The sequence below is a fragment of the Euleptes europaea genome, chromosome 6 (assembly GCF_029931775.1).
Source record: "Euleptes europaea isolate rEulEur1 chromosome 6, rEulEur1.hap1, whole genome shotgun sequence".
NCBI lineage: Eukaryota > Metazoa > Chordata > Lepidosauria > Squamata > Sphaerodactylidae > Euleptes > Euleptes europaea.
The window spans coordinates 68,349,284-68,371,723 of NC_079317.1; the positions used below are offsets into that span (position 1 = coordinate 68,349,284).

The following is a 22,440-nucleotide window of genomic DNA, read 5'->3' on the forward strand; positions in this document are numbered from 1 at the left end:
ATTGTTACAAAACTTTATTGACGTCCATAGTAAGGATTAATTTCACTTGGAGGGAGATACCAAAAATGGCAGAGAAAATAATCTCAGCTAAAGATACAAGAAAAAATCAAGGCAAACAAATTACAGCCAGCTGATTTCAACAGAAGGGGCTATATTCATTTCCATAAGCTTTGAGCCTTCACAAATGAAAAGGAAGTATACTTCGTCAGATCCATTCACTTCCATATCAAAGACATGGTCCACAATTACTCTGTTTCATCAGAGCTTTCACGAAAGCGACCAACCTGTACCACTGAACCTGTTGGTCCTATTTGACAGCTGTGTCATCTGTCACACAAAGCAAGGCACACAAACCAAATGGAGATAAGACTGAAGTTGCCCATACAGGAAGCAAGGTTTTGAGGCACACATTTTGGACACACAGATACTGAGAGCTGTCAGCAACCTGGTTGAGTCCAGTGCTGTCCATAATAAAGAAGAAAGGCTTGAACAGAAGCTATACTGGTGAGATTGTGGATACTCTAGAGCAATTTATGGGCTTTGGATTGTATACATCACCACCAACAAGGCAGTAAAAACACTGCAAAACTAATGTAATAACAGTCTGTAAGGCTGCATTTCTCAATCGGCAGTAACACATGGCTCTCTCATTACTCTTATAAATAGGAAAACAGACAAAGCAAAACACAACAGTAATTATATTAGTCAAAGTGGAGAAAGAACAGTAAAAACTAAAACAGATGAGCAAAAGTCCCATCTCAAGTACCAGTTTCTAGGGTGTACTCTTTCACATCACGGGTAAGGAATCAAAAATTTGAATGCTCTCCTACACAGAATGCTTCCTACGCATTCAAAAAACTAGCCTTTCTTGTGCACATCAGTTTTTCACATGTAAAGAGTATTTTATGTGTTTATGAATTTTATTCCTAGTCCCCACACCTGAAGTCTAACATGAAACAGCCCAGCAACAGACTGCATCATACAGGGCTTCCACCTTTTTGGTTTACACTGTAAGTGAAAAACTACTTCTAATCAAGGCTATGTTACTAGGGGTGTGCAAAAAATAATGGTAAAATTCAGATTCGGGTCTAATGATCCTGAAACGTTTCAGGAAACCCGAATATTCCCAAATCCCCATATTGGGAATATCTGGATTCCCCAAAAAATTACCAAATCTGAATTTTGCCCCCTTCCCCGTCTCCTGGGAACCAGCTTACCTTGAGTCCAGTGTTGGTGCCCCATGTGGAGCCCAGAGGTAGCGACAGTGGAGTTCCATGTTGACCTGGCCAGTCAGCAGGTGAGGGGGAGAAGGAAGGAGAGCCCGACCTTTGGGTTGGGAGAGTGGGGTAGAAATGTAATAAAATAAATAGGAGGGGGAGAGAGAGGGAAAGGGGAGGGGGAGAAGGGATATCCTCCAGTCTTAAAAAAAAAAGACTGAAAAGGTATTGGGGGGTCCTGTTCGTCTTTGCGGAACTCGTACTTCAATACATTACTAGGTTATATCCCCACAGGTAATCCAATCCACACACGTGTGCTCTTAAAGGACTATTTCACCGCTTATGAGGCACAATCCATTATATAGTTTTTATGATTATCTGGGGGTGTGGGGGGTGGCTCAGTGCTCTGAGAGGAAAAGCAGGAAGAGTGACCAGAAATTAAAAGTTAAATATGATTTTAACAGCCAACTCGTGTTGATATAATAATAACTGCTGCCAAAAAGCTTTAAAGTTGCACAAATTTTTAGGGTCCTTACTGGCTAATAAATATATACATAAACACAATTACAGACTATCTCACAGTTAGACAGCATTCTGCTCTCTTGAATAGCACATCACTTTCTGGGAGTGGGGGAAGCAATATGGTACACTTTCCACACATGGTTTAATCCTGAGTTCAGAACCTAGTGTGTTGGCAAAAGAAAAGACTGCACTTTATCATTTGTACCCAGTTACCACATTATGACAAACTAGTTTCAACGAAACCAGGAAGTGCTCAGTTTTCTAGCTGAGTGTGAAGAGAAAGAAGGAAAGAGGATTTCCTGTCTCATTCAAGTCATAAACTGTAGTTTGTTCATAATGACTGGATTCACCCATAATGCGTGCCAATGACTTAGATTCTAGTTCAGTGCAAGTTGTTCTTCATATCTGTGTACAATAAAAGCTTTGATATCTGGCACAAGATTATCCAGAATGTTCAGTTCTGGGATCTCCTCCCCCTCGGCCCCTGCTGAGGTCATGCATGTGTCCCGTTCCCACTTCTCCAGCTGACCTCAGACCATTTGCTGGGGTTCTGACAGCCAGCAATGCCAGCTGACATAATCCTTGGGCGCCTCCTTTCCCCTCAGCATGCCTTGAGTTTAGGGAGCCAGCTCTGCCAAAGGTCTCCCAGGCAGCTGGCCTACTTGTCTACCTGTTATATAGGACAGCGCCATGGCTTCAGGGGAAGGGCTAAGGTCCTGCCAGACATGATGGCTAACACCATGGCATTCCCAAAGGGGTGGAGTTTGGTTGCTGCAGGTTTTTCTGCATAGGGGGCAGGGTAGATCAATAAGCTTGTGTACACAGCACATTTGATAATCTGGCAACTGCCATTTCCCAAGAGAGCCAGATAACAAAGCTTTTATTGTATCTAAGTCTGAATCAAAAAAATGAACACAATGGACCTAGGTGCAAAAAGGGAGATGTTTCTCCAAATCTGGAAAAAACCACAGGTGTGCAGAAAATCCTGAAACTTTTTTAAAAACCAAGAGGGTTAAGCCTATTTGCTCTAACCATAAAGCAACTCAAACCAAAAAAATGAGAAATGATATCTCACAAGTATCACAACAGGTCAGCAACAACCTGGCTGAAAGAGATAAAAGAACATTCTGTTCCAATTCCTCACCCCATCTGTCATTAGCTGGTCAGTGGTACACACAAGACCTGCTTTCAGCTCCATGCCCAAATCCCTGATCAGCTGGCCAGTCGTGCCTTGTAGAAGAAGAGTTGATTTTTATACGCCTATTTTCTCTACCTTTTAAGGAGAATCAAACTGGCTTACAATCTCCTCCCCTTCCTCTCCCCACAACAGACACCTTGTAAAGTAGGTGAGGCGGAGAGCTCTAAGAAAACTGTGACTAGCCCAGGGTTGCTCAGCAGGCTTTGTGTGTAGGAGTGGGGAGACCAACCCAGTTCACCAGATTACAGTCCGCCGCTCATGTGGAGGAGAGGGGAATCAAACGCGGTTCTCCAGATTAGAGTCCGCCGCTCTTAACCACTACACCATGCTGGCTGTCCTTTCCTTGTACTGGAAAGCATGCCCTGAACCATTGCCTGCCAGCTGATGTGGAAGGCTGATTTGGGGGGACAGAAAGCACATGTGACACACTTCTTCCTGCTCCAGACCCAGACCCCCAGCAGCTGGCCAGCAGTGGCTGGGAGCCTGAAGCAGAAACCACATAATCCATACTTTCAGCTTCAAGCCCAGCCCCCGCCCCCCATCACCTCCCCAGCAGGCAGAGGAAGCATGGAGCAGAAAACACAGCATGCATCCTTTCACACACAGAAAAACAATCCTGCTGCTTTTCACGGTAGGAACTACAGAGGCCAAGAGAGGACAGGCAAATGAGATGTCCCTTCCCCTAAAAGTCCTCACTTGTACAGTTCCAACATTATGTGAAGACAGAATTCAGTGATGAACTTTAACACTATCTTCCCATCTGGTCTTAGCAAACACTTGGGATTTCTCACGACAGGTTCTAATATCTTGAATATCTGACAGCTTACCGATGTTAACTAGTTTAGCTATGACTCTATAACTTTATAATGAGATTGGCTTTTCGCGCTTCATTCTGTACTTACTTAGATCAGATTTTACGGTAATCCTACTTTGCCTATCTATCTACACTTAGGAATGGTCCTCACCCACTCTGAATGAATTGATTAAGCCTTTGATCGGATCTTGTTTTAAACTGGCCTCTCTGTAACATCTCCCCATGCCCTTCTGTTGTTTGCAGACTTTTATATAAATATATCAACTTTAGGAATGGACACTTCATGTATAAGATTAAATAAACTCTGACCACAAAAGCTTATGCTAGAATAAATGTTTTTAGTCTCTGAAATGCCACTGGACTTATTTTACTTTGCCGCAACAGACTCACAAGGTTACCCATCAATAATTATAATAAAAAAGGCTGTTCAGAGCTGAACCCCATAGGACCAGAAGGTGTTATTAGTTTTAATTATTCTAAACTGCTCTGCTGAATCAATAAAAGCCAATTCATACATTATGGAGAACACAGGTTGGGTCCAGGGTCTCTACTATGTGTTTTGGTAACAGTCACACATGTGTTTTGGGTTCTGCTTTGTCCCTACATGTGCAATACCTGATTCAAATCGCAACTTTGGCATGTGCGGAGAAGGGGCCTCAGTCTTCCCCCCCCCCAACATTTTTCTGACCTGAAACAGTCCCAGAGATAAGCTATTTGGTTTATACACAAAACCGATACAAGTGAGTTTCCCCAGGCAGCCAAATAGCACTCCCCCCTCCAGACAGTTTCCGTTTGAGAAAACTGTGAAGGGGAGAAGGCCAAGCTCCTTTCTCTATTTGTGCCACAGTCACAAACTGAATCAGGAGCTACACCCTTAAGGACTGAAGAAAATGTTCAACTCATGTGACTAGGGTTGCCAACCTCCAGGCCGTAGCTGGAGATCTCCTGCTTTTACAACTGATCTCCAGTCGATAGAGATCTGTTCAGCTGGAGAAAATGGCCACTTTGGCAATTGGACTCTATGGCATTGAAGTCCCTCCCCTCCCCAAACCCCCCTTCCTCAGGCTCCGCCCCAAAAACCTCCCGCCAGTGGCGGAGAGGGACCTGGCAACCCTACATGTGACTGTTATGCAGGACCCCGGCACCCAGCCTGTCTTTTCTATAATGTGGGAATAGGCCTTTAAAGAGGTATACCACAAAAGAACCTGTGTATTCCATTCCATCATTTGTGAAAATACATTAAACATATAGATACAACCCAGAGCCCAAGGGAAGCATACCTCTTCATTACCCTCTGAGACAAGAAACACTGCAGCCATTACATTTACAGTCCATATGCACTAGTGAGGAAACAAAGATGTCGTTGGAGGATTTCCTAGTATCCTTTAAACTAAAGGGTTTTGTGTGTGTGTGTGTGTGTGTGTGTGTGTGTGTGTGTGTGTGTGTGGTGGTTGCTGACTTTACCCTTTATTAAGCTGACAAATGTCTGCTGAAAAACTGACAGCAGTACTATAACAGTTAACGTTTGAACAGCATACGTATATGAAGTGACAGTCGTTTATAGTTCAGTGCCCCGAGCAAGATGAATTCAAGCCAAGTTCACACCCAGAACCAGCTAAATCAGGAATAACAAGCCTTCATTAAGGGAAGTGTTAATGCAAATTGGGATCTATGACTTAACGCCAAAAGAAACAGTGCGCAAGCATGCCATAAGGGTGACAAAAAGAAGCCACTCTTCACTTTTCCCACTGGAAAGTGTATGCACATGGCTGAAGAACACAAACCCCTATGCAGTATCCAAGATTTCAATATATGTCCATATTCCAAGGTCCCTCACAGTTCTGGCATACACAGCACACTCATCTGCTAACACGTATTTTTAGAGGTAGGTGAGCACCCATGCACACTGTCTATTAGTATTAGAGAAGGAAAGAACAGTGCAAGAAAATAGGCTGCGTGTTCCCCCTGTACTGTCCTACTACATGATGTGTGATCCACAACAGCCGGTGTTGTGTAGTGGTTAGAGTGTCAGAATAGGATCTGGGACACCCAGGCTTGAACCTCCACTCTGTCGTGGAAGCTTGCTGAGTGAACTTGGGCACTCAAGTCACTTACTCTCAGCCTACACTACATCACAGGGTTGTTGTGAGGATAAAATGGAGGAGAGGAGAACGACGTAGGCAGCTTTAGGACCCTATTGGGAAGAATGTCAAGGTATGAATGAAGAAAATTTAAAATAAAACAAAGTGCAAAATCCTAGGTAGTTCACAAAGCTTTTCAATGGATGTCATCGATATAATATGCTATAACAATCAATGAGAAACAAAATTAATTTGGTATTGATGTTAAAACAGCTTTTGGAGGAAAGTTTAAAAAAAATTGAGAAAAGAAACCTGTTAAGTTACAATTGTATAGCTTAAGACTTTTATAGTTTTAAACTCTGCTAAACAATCTGTGCTTTTAGGTGAGACAGGGATGATGACAAAATGTCCCAGGAAGATGGAAACATTCTCAAAATATGGAGTTTAACGCAGAATTGTATACCAAAACAAAAAGGAAGTCAGTTTAAGGTATTCCTGATCTAAAGGGATTTCAACAGGTGAGAAGATTTTAGGCAGAAACACTGCAAGAAATAAAAATTAAAGGCGGATGATGAAAGGGTAAAAACCTCAACGATGCTTTTGAATGAGAAAGATGGCGCTTTTTACAACAACTAGTTCTTTAGTAAAACTGGGTAACATCTCTTTAGCAACCTTAGAAATAATGGATTCAAACTGGGACAAGTCCTATCAAATCGCTAACAGATTTCACCAACTAAGGAGACATTTCACTGTCAAACAGGAACTGGCACAGGTGAGTTTGTGTTGGGAGGATGCCAGATGATAAGCATCTTGGTATCTAGTGAATTCTGACATATGTCTATTTAACTTTTAGAAATCTGACAAGTACCTGAATGCCTCCTGGCTACAGTATCTCACGAAAATCTTTGCAAAAACCAGCCTTCAATGAATAGCCAGATGGAATCCATAGAAATATTAATAAAGGCAGCCCTAAAGGCAGATAACAATTCAATTGCTGGACATTGCTAAGAAACTAGGCTGGATGGTTGTTAATGAAATATCAAGCAGCCTGTTCTTTAAAAATCCACGTCTAAGCATTTTAAGGTCCTTACCAAGCAAGGAAACAAAAACAGGTAAGTAGTTTTTTTTCTTCCACTAATCCCGGTGTGACTCTGTTAAAATTAACCATATCACATCTTTCCTCCTCCAGCTGTCCCAACAACACTACTTCATGCAGCAGAAATGAGCAAAGCCTCATACTGGCAATATTAGGAATATCTCTGACTGAAGTAAATTGTTGCATCATATTAGACTCATTATCTAATGCGTAATCCATTTATCATACTTGAATTGCTTTCCCAAATTCGCTGTTAGTTTTTCAGTTTTGCAAGATCCTCTTTCCAAGCAATGCTCAGTGGGTATGATACTATAAATTTCTAGAACAAAATTGTGATGTCACCCTATTGTTTTACACTGTAACACCTAGAATGTAAATATATTAATATTGCCTGTCTAAGGAATAGAGATGTGTTCTATCCATTAGTGTCAGAGAACTGCCTTACTATTAGCGAAACACACACCACTTGAGTTACATAATAATACTCCTACACTTGGAAGATTATGAAATTCTGAATTCCCAGATGTCTACATGCTAGAAGAATACACCTACCTACTAGATGTCTCCAATATATCTATTGAGTCACAACTTCCATTAAAGCTAAAATGATGCAGACCTGTCACAGACCAAACCAACCAAATTGCATTAACTGAAGGAAACACCCCAATGCTGACTATAGTGTTGGACAATGTTACAAAACTGCAGCGCCAGCCTTTTGTAAGCCCTGGTGAAGCTAATGATATTGTGTTTTTTTTCTTCTTCTCTTTTTGGATGATGAACAAACTATTCATCAGGTGGAAGTTAATTGGACAGGTTCATATGTGTCATCTCACCGGCTGCCAGTTTCCTTCTGGATTCAATTCAAGGTGTCCATCATTATCTTTAAATCCCCAAATGTCCTGGCCCCAATGCAAATTAATCTACCCCATCTGGATCCTACTCTGTGAAAAATTAAACCTGTGAGATTGTGAAACAGGACATATTCTATGGTTCTGGATCCCTTTCCCAGACTCAGAAGCTCCAGACGATATTAGTTTATACCTCTAGATGCCAGCTTTTAAAAAAATCTGCCAGGGATTTTAGTATGTTTACCTTGACAGATATGGTCTTACTGTTTTTCTTTGGATTTTTGTGGGTTTTTACATTACATATTATAGTAACTTACATTTCTGTTGTTTTTAAATTCTTGTAATCCCCTTTCAAGTGGTTTGGCAAGTTGGTTTTAAAATGTCAAATACAACATAGTGCTGTATCAAATACAAAGATGACATTGTTCTGTTCCAGAGAGTTTGCAGACATTTTGTGCTTGAATTGTAATATCAACAAACAAAATAAATGCACTTTGCTACAATTATTAAGTGGCAAATGAGAAGGAAGTGAGTCCTTCTTCAGACACATATGAAGAGGGAAGCTTCAACTGATATGTGTAGGCCTTTCATAACTGATAACATTTCCTGTGCTATTTATATGAACCACCTGAGTACAAAATATCTTTTAAAAATACCTCTCCATAAGAACAGAAAAAAATAATGAAGATACTGTAAATTAACATAAAACAAAAAGCTGTTTAAAAAGGCAGGGGAAAGTCTAATACAAGGCTGTGATAATCCAAGACAATTTTTTTAGAGAGGGATCAAAGAGAAAAGGAAGACAGCATGGTGATAAAGGGGGCAAAGCCTACTCCAAGCAGGGTTGGCAGCTCTGGGTTGGGAAATTGGGGGTGGAGCCTTGGGAAGGCAGAGTTTGGGGAGGGAAGGAACCTCAGTGGAGGATAAAGTGACAGAACTGCCATGCCCCAGGTGGGGGTGGGAGGTTTCCCCATCCCAGCTTCTGTTTCCCACTGTTGCTCTGAGCAGTGGCAGTAGAAATTGTTTTTTAAATTGCTGCCAAATCAACAGAGTGATGTCACTTCCATAGAAATCCTGGATGTGACATCAGTCCTCTCTAAGAATCAACAAAAACTCCATGGTTGCCAGTGGTTTCTACAAAGGACCAGCGTCACTTCCACGTTTTCCCTGAAAGTGACAACCACTATGCCTCTGACAGACCTTCTGATGCCCCAACTCCTCCATCTCCAGCTGTGAACCCAACATAGAGTCCACTCTGCAAGGCAAGCATTTTCTCCAGGAGAGCTGATCTCTGAATTTTGGAGAAAAACTGTAATTCTGGGAGGTTTCCATCCCTAGAGATTAGCAACCCTAATTCCCATAACTAGCTAACAGCCCATTCCTGAGCTGAGTGGGCAAAAGTCGTTTGGAGGTGCACAAGGGCCACCGCCGGCGTCCACACCACTTGTGCCGGCACCCAGGCCACTTGTGCCACTGCGACCGGCACAGACGCTGGTGTTGGGGTGCAGACTCCAGCTTTCCAGTGCTGCCAAGGCAGCCCAGCCCTGGGACACTGGCTCAGCCTCCTGCTAGCGTCCTGACAGTGCACATCCATGCGGTTGTCCCGGGGGCATTCCTGGGATGTTCCAGGGATGGCGTCACCTTTAGCAGGCCTCCTTTCAGGCAGGGAATGTCCCCCTTGCTCTTACTTGCACTTACGCCACCTTTTTAGGTGGCATAGCCCCATGGAACGCTATGAAGCGTTTCCACAGGACTTGCAAGTAAGGGCAGCTTTCTGCCTTCAAGGGGGGGGGGGCTGAATCCTCCTTTGGAGGCAGCGCTGCTGTGCTGCCTCCAGCCACCAGCGCAGCCCCTCCCCTCAGGAATGGGCTGTTAATACGAAAAGGCTTTGATAAAGAGTTGGTAAAGAGAACAGGACAGGACTGATAGCAAATTTTCTCATCTGGAGGCAAAAAGATAATAAGGGGAGGGGATATTTAAAAATGCCAAGGCAAAACATAACTAGAAGTAGAGGTCATAAAAGGATGGAACTGCAGTCAGGAACAGAATGGGAAAGTATCAAGATCATGAGGGTAAAGGAAATATGATTTTAACTTGAAGATTCTGGAATGATTTATGAGGCTGAGAGCACAAAATGAAAAGCATAAGACAAAAATATGATGTTCATAGAAATTTAACCTCTACTGAGATTTTAAGTTATATAGATGTCAACTCTAGAACACCAATACATACATATCATATCCTTGGACATTTCACTAAACTTCCATAGAAGCTGTCACAACAATGAAATCAAAATAGGCCTAAAATCAAAAGTAGGCCTAAAAGTAAACCGGAAATGGAGGAGCTAACTACAGATTACATGACAATATGTGTAACAGTACTCTTCTCACCACCCCAAGATGGTCTTGATGCTGCAGATGCCCTCTTGAGAGGCTTCCTTTCCCCCAAAATCAGTTCCCTCAAATCAGTTCCCCCCATCCCTCAGGTTTCAAATATGAGTTTTAGTTTTATGCTTAATCTGTTATACTACTAGGGCTGCCAACCTTCAGGTACCAGCAGGAAATCTCCTGCTATTACAACTGACTTGCAGCTGATAGAGATCAGTTCACCTGGAGAAAATGGCTGCTTTGCCAATTGGACTCTATGGCATTGAAGTCCCTCCCCTTCCCAAACTCTGCCCTCCTCAGACTCCACCCCAAAAACCTCCCACCGGTGGTGAAGGGGGACCTGGCAACACTATATACTACCATGGCCTATGTCTACTAAGACTAGTATTGCCAACTCCAAGGTGGTATTTGGGCTCCTTGAAATTTGGGGGCACAGCCTGGGAGCTGGGGGACAGGAGGGATGTGATGCCATTGACTCCACCCTCTGAAACTGCCATTGTCTCCAGGGGAACTGATCTCTGTAGTTTTGTATTCTGCCTTTTTAAGTCCTCTGGGTCAAGCTACTGACCTCAGAAGCTCTGAAAGGGAGAACATACCCAACAGGTCTATATTTGGTTATTCCTACTCAGTCAAAGCCTCAGTATTGCCATGACAATTGGACAAAGTTGCTGTAATTGAAAGGCCAGGGGAAGGTCAAGTACAGAATGGTTACTATAAAGCTGCTGAGGAAGTTTCAGAGATAAAGATGAAGAAAGAGTTTAAAGTAAAGCAACCACAGGTTTTTCTCTAGTGGCTGTCAAAACTTTCAAAGTAACATTTGACTCTTTCACTCTTCCCGTTCTCTGTGTCTCCATCTGAAGTTCAAAGTGTCACCGATAACGTCATGGAAATCCTTCCTGGGTCATAACAAAAAAAAAAAATCGCACTCCCTGGAATTATGTATGAGAATGCTTCTGGCACAGTGAATTAGTAAAGATATAAGTGTGCATGCATTGCACACGTGACTATTGGCAATCCCATGGAAACATGCTGCTCCTCGTCTATCCCTGTTCATCCCAGATGGTGGAACCAGAAGGACCACTATACTCTGCACAGCAGGGTAGACAAACCTTTGAAAAATGTTTATTGTATTTTCTGTGACAAATATTCATTTTATTTTGTTTCTCTTGGATTCAGAGTAGGGTTGCCAACCTCCAGGTGGTAGCTGGAGATCTCCTGCTATTACAACTGCTTTCCAGGCAACAGAGATCTGTTCACTTGGGAGAAAATACCAGCTCTGGAAAGTGTCCTCCGTGGCATTATATCCCATTAAAACCCCACCCTTCCCCAAACCACACCATCCTCAGGCTTCCCCCCTAAAATCTCCAGGTATTACCCAACCCAGAGCTGGCAATCCTAGTTCAGAGGGAAATAATTTTGGTTGTAAGTTATTTCCACATAGTTTGTATGGAAATTTAAGGAACTCCATATCTCGTCACAGAGATCCTTCATGCCAAATGGCATACAGATAAGAATGATGGTCCTAGTTTTATAGACGATTTAATGTAAAGCACAGGGAAATGACTTAAATAAATAACATTAATTCAATCACTACTAATCCTATTTGTTTTTGTTACATTAAGATAGCAAATTAGGGTTGCCAACCCCCAGGTACTAGATGGAGATCTCCTGCTATTACAACTGATCTCCAGCCGATACAGATCAGTTTACCTGGCAAAAATGGCCGCTCTGGCCATTGGACTCTATGGCCTTGAAGTCCCTCCCCTCTCCAAACCCCGCCCTCCTCAGGCTCCACCTCCCACCGGTGGTGAAGAGGGACCTGGGAACCCTATAGCAAATGGAGATTTGGAAAACAGCTATGACCGCACAGAAAAATAAAGGGAGGAGTCAAACAGTGCAATCCTAAGAAGAATTACAAGTTTAGTTTGGAAATGAATATACATCCTTTACACAGCAGATTCTTCTAGCGCAGAAAAAGTGATATTTGCTTTTTACTTATTTTATTTTTTTTACAATGTATGCTACCTTTCTTCAGCCACAGGAGCTATTGTTATTATTTCATTTATACCCCGCTTTCTTCCCAGTGGGGGACCCAAAGTGGCTTACATTGTTCTCCTCACTTCCATTTATGCTATTCTGTTAGTCTATTGATTGTAAAACATGCTTGATGGTACCTATTTGTCGTGGACAAGTCCACACCGCTTCTCTCAAGAAAGTGTTTTTGTTGCTGAGGTAACGGATATTGCTAGTCACTATTTCGTGACTAGGAAAATATAGTTTCCCCTCCAAGCTATGATCAAATAAAGTACATGCATCATAAAGTGCAGGAAGGTTGAAATGTAAATCAACCTGCTTGTAAGGCTGCCAATCAATGTAGAAACCAGATTCAAGTACATTTAAAATTGTGTTTGTACATTTAGAAAATTAACCTGCTTGTAGCAGCATACAAAGTAAAACACGGCCACATCATAAAATAGCATAAAAATTATTAAAATTATGACTATTAAAAATCCAGCTGGAACAGCATAAAACATTTAGCAGCCTAAAATGGTTCCCACAAACTGTCCTCAGGCTAGAAGCAGGCTGTGAAACAATTTAAAGCTACCCTTAAGTTAAAAACCTGATTTAAAAAAAAGGTCTGGCCTGGCTCCTAAAAGAGCTTGGAGCAGGTGCCACACTAGCTTCAAAGGGAAGGGTATCCCACAGGCCAGGGGCCACAACTGAAAAAATCCTGTCTCTCTAACCATCTGGTTTTTTCATGCATCCGAAACTTCACCCTTGTGCATTTAGACCTGCTTTCTGTTTCACATGCATGGGCACCGACAGGAAAAGAGGAGGAGAAAAGAGCCTTAAGTGGCAGAGGCACACATGAATTCTGTCTAGATTATCCATTGCTCTTTGAAATGCTTTGAGAAATATGGCTGCATGAGCATCACCGGCATTGACTGGATGATAGCTGTAATGTCATGACTGATGAGTAATACAAGTTCCACACCTGCTTGAGCCACACTGTGTTCTATTAAAAGTTTCGTTCATTCCATCTGTTTCTTCTATACGGGATGAGTTCTTTCCCATTATTCCACTGAAGCAGGAAATGCTAATGTACGCATTTTCTTTAAAAAAAAACCCAGTCACAGTTTTTTTAAAAAGCTGTGATTATTCCTTCCCCTGCGGAAAAGCTTATCACTTACAATTTCTTTCTGCTTATAAAATCAGCAACAGTAAACAAGCTTTTCCCTTTAAATAAGACTCTGCCTCCTGTGTCAAGCTTACTCCAATACCAAGCCATGCTATGGGAACAGAATATTGTACTTACTGCTGGATCAGAGGAACCATATAGTCTCCCCCCACCCTCCTAAATCCTATTAAAATATATGGTCACTGACAGTTGGAAGACACTTTCAGATACTTACACTATGTACATAACACTTTTCAGCTTCATTTGCGATTACCATAATTATTCTTTCAGGACCCATGGAGATTCCACATACAGAACCAATCACCAGAATGCATATGTATGTCTGCAGATGCAGAGACTGAAGAATAAACCTGAACGGCAACATTAGAGGCTGACTGTCCCAGGGAAAGATTGCCTTGCCCAACCACAGCAGCCCTTCTTGTTGAGCACACACAAAGAACCTCCAGGCTCCTGAAAGTAAAGCATCATTTTCGCATGGGAAGATGAAGCATGAAAGATGAAGTTGCCGTGCTTAGCATATCTACCCATGCATGCCACACCCTTTTGCTTAAAGGGCACCCACCCAGTAGCAAACAAACAAAAAAATTCTGAAAGGGAGACATCAGCATCAAGTATTCATTTCCCCTTGGCTCCACCCTGTACAGCAATTCCCAAGCATTCAAAAGCATACAGCGCCATTACTGTAATCTGTTCTGTGCTCCTTTAGGAGCCTACCCAAAGTAGAGCAAAGCGCAACTGCTATTCAGGTTAATATAAGCAAAGCATAGTAAACTTTGCAGTTCACAAATACGACAATGTTTCTTAATATTTTTGCTTCTGTAACATTTTTAAGAATGAGTTGTTATTATAAGCCATCTAGTCCATTCTCCTGGTCATTGCAGGAAATCCAAAGCTAGGGTCCATATCTGACCCTTGGCTGTCCAGTCTGAGCTTGAAAATCTCCACAGAAATAGAGCCAACTCTTCCCCCCACCCCCGCCCAACCTCCATCCTTAGGTAATTGGTTTCATTGTCTGACCACTCTTAGCATTAGGAAGTTTCTCTTAATATTCAACTGAAATCTACTTTTCTGTAACTTAAGCCCATTATACATGTAGGCCTGACCCCTAGGGCAGCAGACAACAAGACCTTGTTTCCTCTTAGTCTTCTCTTCTCCAGGCTAAAAATGTCAACTATACCAATGGGGGCAAGGGCGGGATATGTCAGCTCAATTATTAAATGCAAATCCTGTAAAATACCCACTTTTCCTTCTTGGATACTGCTACCAAGGAAAATAGGGAGACAAACTAAAAACGTCCAGTTGTGCAGTTAATTGCACTGTGAGCTTCTTCCATAATGCACAATGGAAGTCACAGCTACTGAATGGCTTAGATCCTGCAGTGTGCTGCTGGGTAGAAAGAAAAAAACTTAAAGGCATGGGAAAATGTTGTGCCAAATCCACTCTGAGAGCATAACATCTTCTGATCAATCCAGATGATCAAAGTCATACTATATTAGGAATGAAGCACTATTGCACTAGACCCGGAGTGTATAAATCTCAGAAAAAGCCAAACTGTGCTTTCCCTACCTGATCCCTGCATTCACTAGTGAAACCAACCTAGGATGTAGCATATTCTACACTGTTCCCATTCTGTCCTACTTTAGCCATGTGGCCAAATGTGTGTATATATGCAGGGTAGGGGACTAGTACACACTGAAGCCCCTTATGTATCTAGAATGTGAACATCAAAAATGCAGGAGCTAATTAAAATAATCACTGTGTAGTAAGAAAACAAAATAGCTTTAAGGCAGATACCTGCTTTAATTTTTTTTAAGTTCTTAACAACTTCCATGGAAATCATTTGAAACTGCTGGACCTGTCTAGCAGAACTGCTTATTTTTCAAACCCCAGATTTTAATTTCCCTTCTTTCACAATAAAATGTGACCCTCTTTTGCTCACAGTACCAATGTCAGTTTTGTTTCTTAATGGGTTGAAGAGTCACATGATCTTTATGTTTCTAAAAGTCCCAAACAACTTTATTTTAATTTCTGATGTTCAGCACTTGCTTTTGCAAGTTGTCTGTGCTTCCATTTTTCAGTAAAAAACTGTATGTCAGATACAGCTGCGTCACAATGAGCTACTTTGAACTTTGACCACCTCCAAAGTCTTTTTCAGACATTTATGAAGAAAAGGGGTGTAGCAGGAAACTGACTCAATTCATGATAATCCATCATAAATAGGGTTGCCATGTGGCTTGAAATGGTGGGCAATTGCCCGCCAATCCATCGGCCGGCTTACAGCAAGGATTGCGCACACACTACCACAAGCAACGTGATCCCATCACTTCAGGTTTATTTCCATAAGTGCCACAGCGCAAAGGGACGATTTACCACTCAAATGGGGTTTTGAGTGGTAAATCATTCCGTTGCACTGTGGTGGGTCCAGAAGTAAACCGGAAGTGACAGGATCGTGTCACTCTCAGCCACGCGTATGCGATCCCTGCCTCAAAAATCTCCTGCGGAAGAGGAGAGAGGTGACCTGCCAACCCTAATAATAAAATTTCATTTTGGAATAAAAAATTATGCAAATTCAATTATAAATAAAGCAATCAGGGTTGATGTCTTGGTACCATGGCATACCCATATTATGTGATCAGGCTGCTACTTTGAAAACTTTTGATGTCTTATCAGTCCAGGAAGCATCCTATGGTGGACCATCAAAATGTCTAAAAAGCCAAAGTGGCTTTTTAGTTCACTGGAACTGAAAAGGACTTTGAAAGCAAAACTCATATTAAGTTCCACCCCTTCCTGATCCTTATTTTCTTTTCCTAATGTCTCTAACATTTGTCAGGTCTAATCTGAAATGTACTGTTACTCAACCAAATAAGTAATTTTCCATTTTCTTCATTCAATTGCAATACTGAACATCTTGAATTTGAGCCAATTGCATTTAGGCCGTTAAAAAAAAAAAATCACATTTCTACAATGTCCCTGCAAGTTGTTAAAAAAACAATATTCCTTGTTCCTGTTCTCCATCGCTAACTTTTCTTCTTACCGGTAACCCCATTTTCAATAGCTATAACATCTACACATTGCCACTGCTTTAAATGCCTTTTTCCTAAAAGGCTGTTCCAGACCCACTCCCTCGCAGAGGTGATGGGGCAGAGCGGCCTGCAGAAAGGGAGAATCAGCCAACCTGATGGGGCAGTCCTTGTAGGGTTGCCAGGTCCATCTTTGCCACCGGTAGGAGGTTTTTGGGGCAGAGCCTGAGGAGGGTGGGGTTTGGGGAGGGAAGGGCTTCAATGTCATAGAGTCCAATTGCCAAAGCGGCCATTTTCTCCAGGTGAACTGATCTTTATCGGCTGGAGATCAGTTGTAATAGCGGGAGATCTCCAGCCACTACCTGGAGGTTGACAACCCTAAGTCCTTGGCATGCAGTGTCGGGGCGGGGCAGAAGAGGCACACTTAAGGGTGCTCTGTCCTCCTCCACCCGCCTCTTTGTTCACTCTTGGCCATCATGGAACTGGGACAGGGACCCCTTGAGGGATGCCATTATCCTTGACTCATAGCTCTCACAGCTGAGGGGAAAAGACATGGCACATCTCCCTGGAGCGATAAAATGCTGTGCAAGGAGACGGAGCCATACACAGTTGAAAGCTCAGAGCTTGGAGCCAGAGTGACCTCATCTGTAAAGTTTGGAAGGCACAGACACAGGAGGCCTGACTCTTCTACATCCCATCAACTAGGTACAGAAGGGCTTGGCACACTGTTGCAGATCCCTTGTTGTCAAATTAAATACAGTTGGCCCTTTTATTATCCAAGCTAAAAGTTGCAGCTCTTTTTATTCCACATCTGCCAGCAAGGCTGTGCTGGACCCAATCCCTCGTAGTGGTGATGGGGAAGTGGTAGGGTCTGCTGCGGCCTGTGGAAAGGGAAAGCCAGCCAACCTGGCGGTCCTTGGCATGCAGCACTGGGGGTGGGGTGGAGGAAGCACACTTAAGGATCCACGGTCTGCCTCCACCTCACCCCTTTGTTCAGCAGATGAAGCTGGCCCCCACCCCCCACCCTTCCCTGATTTCAGAGTAGGTGCAAGCAGGTTGCCAGTTTGGTGCTGAGTGGGAATCCCCCACCCACTTTGACTCAATGGGCCTAAGCTGAGGGGTTTTGTTTTGTTTTGCTTGCTGTACTCTGAAAAACCCCCAGGAAAGTCTCAGGAGTGCCAGGGTTGAGGTCTTGTACCTCCTTGTGACGGTGGCAGTGCAGGAATCTTGATTGAGCGGTACTGATGTGCAGTAAAACTTTGGTGAGCAGCCTGAGGCATCAGTAGGTTTGCCAGCTCTGGGTTGGGAAATACCTGCAGATTTGGGGGGCGGAGCCTGAGGAGGGCGAGGTTTGGAGAGGGGAGTGACTTCAATGCCATAGAGTCCAATTGCCAAAGCAGCCATTTTCTCCAGGTGAAGTGATCTCTAGCGGCTGGAGATGTTGTAATAGCAGATCTCCAGCCACCACCTGGAGGTTGGCAACCTTAGGCATCAGTAGGGTGAAAGCCTCAGACCAAAGGCCTGGCCCCTCTGGGGCTTCATGGAACAGGGTCAGGACCCCCTTCATGGAACAGGGTCAGAGATGCCATTATCTTTGACCCATAGAGCTGGCCTTCCCAGCTAACAGCGCTGGCTCTACTTATTCTATATCTGCTAGCAAAGGACCCGCTGAATATCACCTGCCTTTATTTTATTCCCCACAATAACCTCTGAACTTCTGTGTTTTTTCATTCACAATTATTTAGCCGATAGTTCTACCCCTCTCTATAACAGATAATACTAATTAAAATGCTGATATAATAAAAGATCTGCTCTTCAGTCCTTCCTTTGCTACAACTGTGATGTTCTATAATATTCATATTATAATTTAGGAAAATGTCCTCCCTCCCACACACACACACACACACAGAGCTTTGCATACTGGAAAGGAGGTCAATTGAATAGTTAAGGTGATACCCTCTAACCTTGCAAAAAAACAATTAGTGATTATACCACTCATCCCCCTCCATTGACCTCTTGAACTGAGTGGAAGTGAACAGCCCACCAAATGATTCCAACACAAGCTAGGTCAAATTTCCCACTGCCCACCCTCCTAACATGACACATGAGAGTCCCCAAAGAAATGTGGATTTTTGTTAAACTCTGGCTCAAACATAAATCTTCAAACATAAATTATTCAAATATTAACTACTTCTTTAGCATTAGAGGCTTTGGCTCCATCTCTTTCTGTTTCTTTGGCATTCTCATCTCTCCCAGTAATATATCCCTTAGACATACTTGGAGTTACACACATAAATTAGGATATTACTTCCCAGTACTCAATGTGGCAAGACATTTGCAGGAGATATAAAATAAAATTCAGTCCATATATTACTGGCAGCAGTGTAGTAGCCCCAAGGCAGAACTCCAAAACTATCTGAAGGAAGGGGATCAATGAGACAGGCCAAATGACGTGGTTGCTACTCCCAAAGATGTCACTGGTCCCCAAGGCAAAGTAATAATGTTTTGGGAAGTAATGATATTGCCAGCCATGCCTACATAATTGGGTTCCTACAAACATTACTAGGAGCATCACGGGAGTAGCCATGCTATAGCCCCTCCCATACCACTTCCAGTAACATATGAATGGCTTCTAAGAAACAATATTTATTAGACAGGATGCTTTTTTATTGACAACTCAGTTATCTGCCCAGGTCTGGATTTATCTGCTGCATCTCAAAAAGATATGATGGAATAGTAGGCATTTGAGAGACAGATGGTAAAACCATTGCCTGGCCATTGCTTTCTGCATGGCTTTGTACAATCGGTTGCCTCTAAACTGTTACCTCTAACAATATGTTACCATTTGCAAAATGGGAAGTATAGTGCCCTACATCACTTGGCTACCGGAAGAATAAAGTATTTTGTTCCTTATTTATTTGTTCTATTTGAATCACACTGAAGAAGAAGAGTTGGTTTTTACATGCTGACTTTACCTTTTAAGCAGAATCAAACTGGCTTACAATCACCTTCCCTTCCTCTCCCCACACAGACACCTTGTGAAGTAGGTGGGGCTGAGAGAGTTCTGAGAGAACTGTGACTACCCCTAGGTCACCCAGCTGGCTTCATGTGTAGGAGTGGGGAATCAAACCCTGTTCTCCAGATCAGAGTCCGCCGCTCTTAACCACTACACCACACTGGCTCTACTATGGAGCTCATGGAATGATCCCATTTTATGTCAGATTTTTTCCTTCCTTCCTAGACCTTGGGATGGCAAACGTGGCTTTTCTCCTTCTCCATTTTATCCTGGCCACATCCTCGGAAACAAGTTATGAAGACCAAAAGTGACTGTCCCCATGGCCGCCCTGTAAACCGAGGAGGCATTTGTACCAGATCCAAGTCCAACATTCTATTAACTAGAATTCTATATCCCAGCATGCTGGGTAGACTACAGGTTATATAATTGGTCAAGTATAATCATATCTACTGTTTGTAGAAATTCCTGGTTGCCTGTATATACAGAGCTGGAAGTAGATGAGCTTGAAGAGAGGTGAAAGTGATCAGAGAGAGTTGCCAAACTCCAGGTGCTGGCTGGAGATCTCCCAGAATTAGAACTGGTCTCTAGAGGACAGAGACCAGTTCCCCTGGAGAAAATGGCTGCTTTGGAAGGTGGGCTGTATGGCACGACATTATACCCTACTGAGGTCCCCTCCCCAAACACCATGCTCCACCCCCAAAATCTACAGGTATTTCCCAAGCCAGATCTGGCAGCCCTATCTAAGACGGATGGTGTACAAAGAACCTTCATTTGCCGCCCCACTGTCACTTTTGGTCAGAGATCTGCAGGTTTCTGAAACACCTAAAAACCTGCAAAACCTCTTTACTAGAAATTGAAGTGAGATGTGTGCCTACCACAAGTAACAACCCCTGTGCAAGATTCTCTCTGGAAAAACTATTAATTGTTTGCAGTCTGAATTAAAGAGGCTGTTAGGGAGGCGGAAATGAAGTGCAGTTGCAAAGCCATCTGTGGCTCCAAAGCCTGACAGGAATGTGCTGCATACCCACTGAAATATACTGTAGCCATCGTCTAATTCCCTACTAAGCTCCTAATGAAACTTTTCTGTGAGGCAGACGTGAAGTCTGACATGTTTTCCCTCACCACACAGAAGACTAGATTATGGGGGTTTTCCTTTCCTTTCACACGAGGAAAACATTATGCCTAGAGTAATTGCGGGCTGTGCTTATTTATAGAATATTTGGCAGTTCATAAAAGGAGATATTAGCTGAGCAAGGGTAACTAATAAGCAGCATTATTATCCTACAATATACGTATGTACATACATGCTTTAAGTCTGGGACAAAATTTTAGTCACACCTCAAACATCTCACACAGAGGAAGAACAACTCTGTATGTTTGAATAAATGTATGCCCAGGTACTTGGTTTTCTTCAACGAACACAGAATCATTAAGAAATGACTGGAGAAATATTCCAAATGCTAGGAAAGGTTTCTGAGGATTCCTAAACATGTTTGGAGTTGTGCACTCTGACACACCCATTAACAGAACTGGGTAACTTCAAGTATTTCTTGATATTCACATAAATATAAAAGCACAGAGGAGACAATGTTTATGAAAAAGTGTTTTGTTAGCCTCCCAGGAACTGGTTTATGGCGGAAAAAATAAGGGTGAAAGGATAATAGATTCCCTTCAAAGCAGCTCAAGGCAATTTCTACTACAATGGGTCTCTGTTGAAGGCAGTCATTTCCCTACCAGAAAATATTTTTGTTAGTCTTTAAGGTGCTCCTGGACTCTTGCCCTTTTCTACTATTTCCTTGCAAGTACTGCTCATTCTGTATCACAGCAAACCTTAAGAGTCTTTTGTCATTTTGAGCATGTGATTTTCTTAAACTCATGAACCACTTTTGTTCCCAAACAAGAATTGTATTTGCAGACAGACTTCAGAAATCTGGCGGGGGGGGGGGGAATCATGGGAACAAAAGGAAAACGAGTTGCTAGTTCCAGGCACACCGGGGTTAAAGTTTGCCTCTAAAGCTGGTCAGTTATGCTCAAGTAAAGCTTTTAGCACCAGCTAGCACCATTTACTTTTTGTCCTTAAACTCTCCAGACTTTGTTTCTAGCTGGGAGGAGGAAAGTTGTGCGGGCTGGATCCTGCATCACTGCTCTGTGTGAAAGAATACAAGAGCTTCTCCTGCAGCACGCGTGAACTCAAGAATACAGCTACTGTAAGCAAAGGCACATTTCCCCCCTCCCCGCCTGCCCGCCCGCCCCGAACTGTCTGGTCCACAAAACGAAGTACAAAAAAATAAGTAACTGCCGTTTCAACTACTGAATATAGACCAGATGTGCTGAATCTCACTTCTATGTCACACTCCAGAAAAGTACAACTTTAAACTCAAACCATCCACTTTGTTTGACTAGCTTCTGTACTCCTCTCACCTTTGCAGCACACACACACACACGCAGAATTTGTACAACATGCACAGGTTCTCTTTCAGTAGCATCACTCAAGAAAAGTAACAATGAACAGTGAAATGAAACATTATAGTAATTCAAGGTGATACCTGGCAAACTGGGCACATTTTGCTACTTGAGACATTAAGCTAATCAGTCAAGCATCAGAGATTTCATTCATAAGGCACTTACTTATCTGGGCTAGACAAAGCTGCAACAAGTACAATCCAACAGCTGCACACAACCAGAACTTGGCCATTGTTTCCTCTTGGAGAAAATGAGCACAAGGCAAGGAGTTCCTCTCTCAGGCTGCACAAAGGAAAGGCTGGAGGGGGAAAAAAAGATCCCAGGTCTTGTTAAATCTGCACTGAAAAGGAGCCTCTGAAGTTTGCTGCAGTTTTTATTCCAATTCAAAGAGACTGAAGCAGTGACACACCGGGGAGGGGAGCGGAATCAAAAGTCACACCCATGTTGAAACAAAAGTGACTGAGCAAAAGGGGAGGAGAGAAGGCTACTACTTATGAGTAAGCAGTTCAGCAGTCATTCTCCGAGCCTCCAAACATTTTTTACTCATCCCAGGAAAGTCAGAAGTCTTAGTGGGGCATT

The 22,440-nt window shown here is 42.8% G+C and overlaps 1 protein-coding gene across 1 annotated transcript in view; it reads right to left on the reverse strand.

Annotated features, from left to right (window-relative positions):
• Positions 1-22,162, reverse strand: part of CD44 (CD44 molecule (Indian blood group)) — a 101,299-nt gene extending 79,137 nt beyond the window's left edge. Inside the window, exon 1 of the mRNA XM_056851018.1 lies at positions 22,027-22,162. Within this exon, the coding sequence (XP_056706996.1) occupies positions 22,027-22,093 (67 nt within the window). The 5' untranslated portion in view covers positions 22,094-22,162. The remainder of the gene's footprint in view (positions 1-22,026) is intronic.
• Positions 22,163-22,440: the final 278 nt, after the last annotated feature.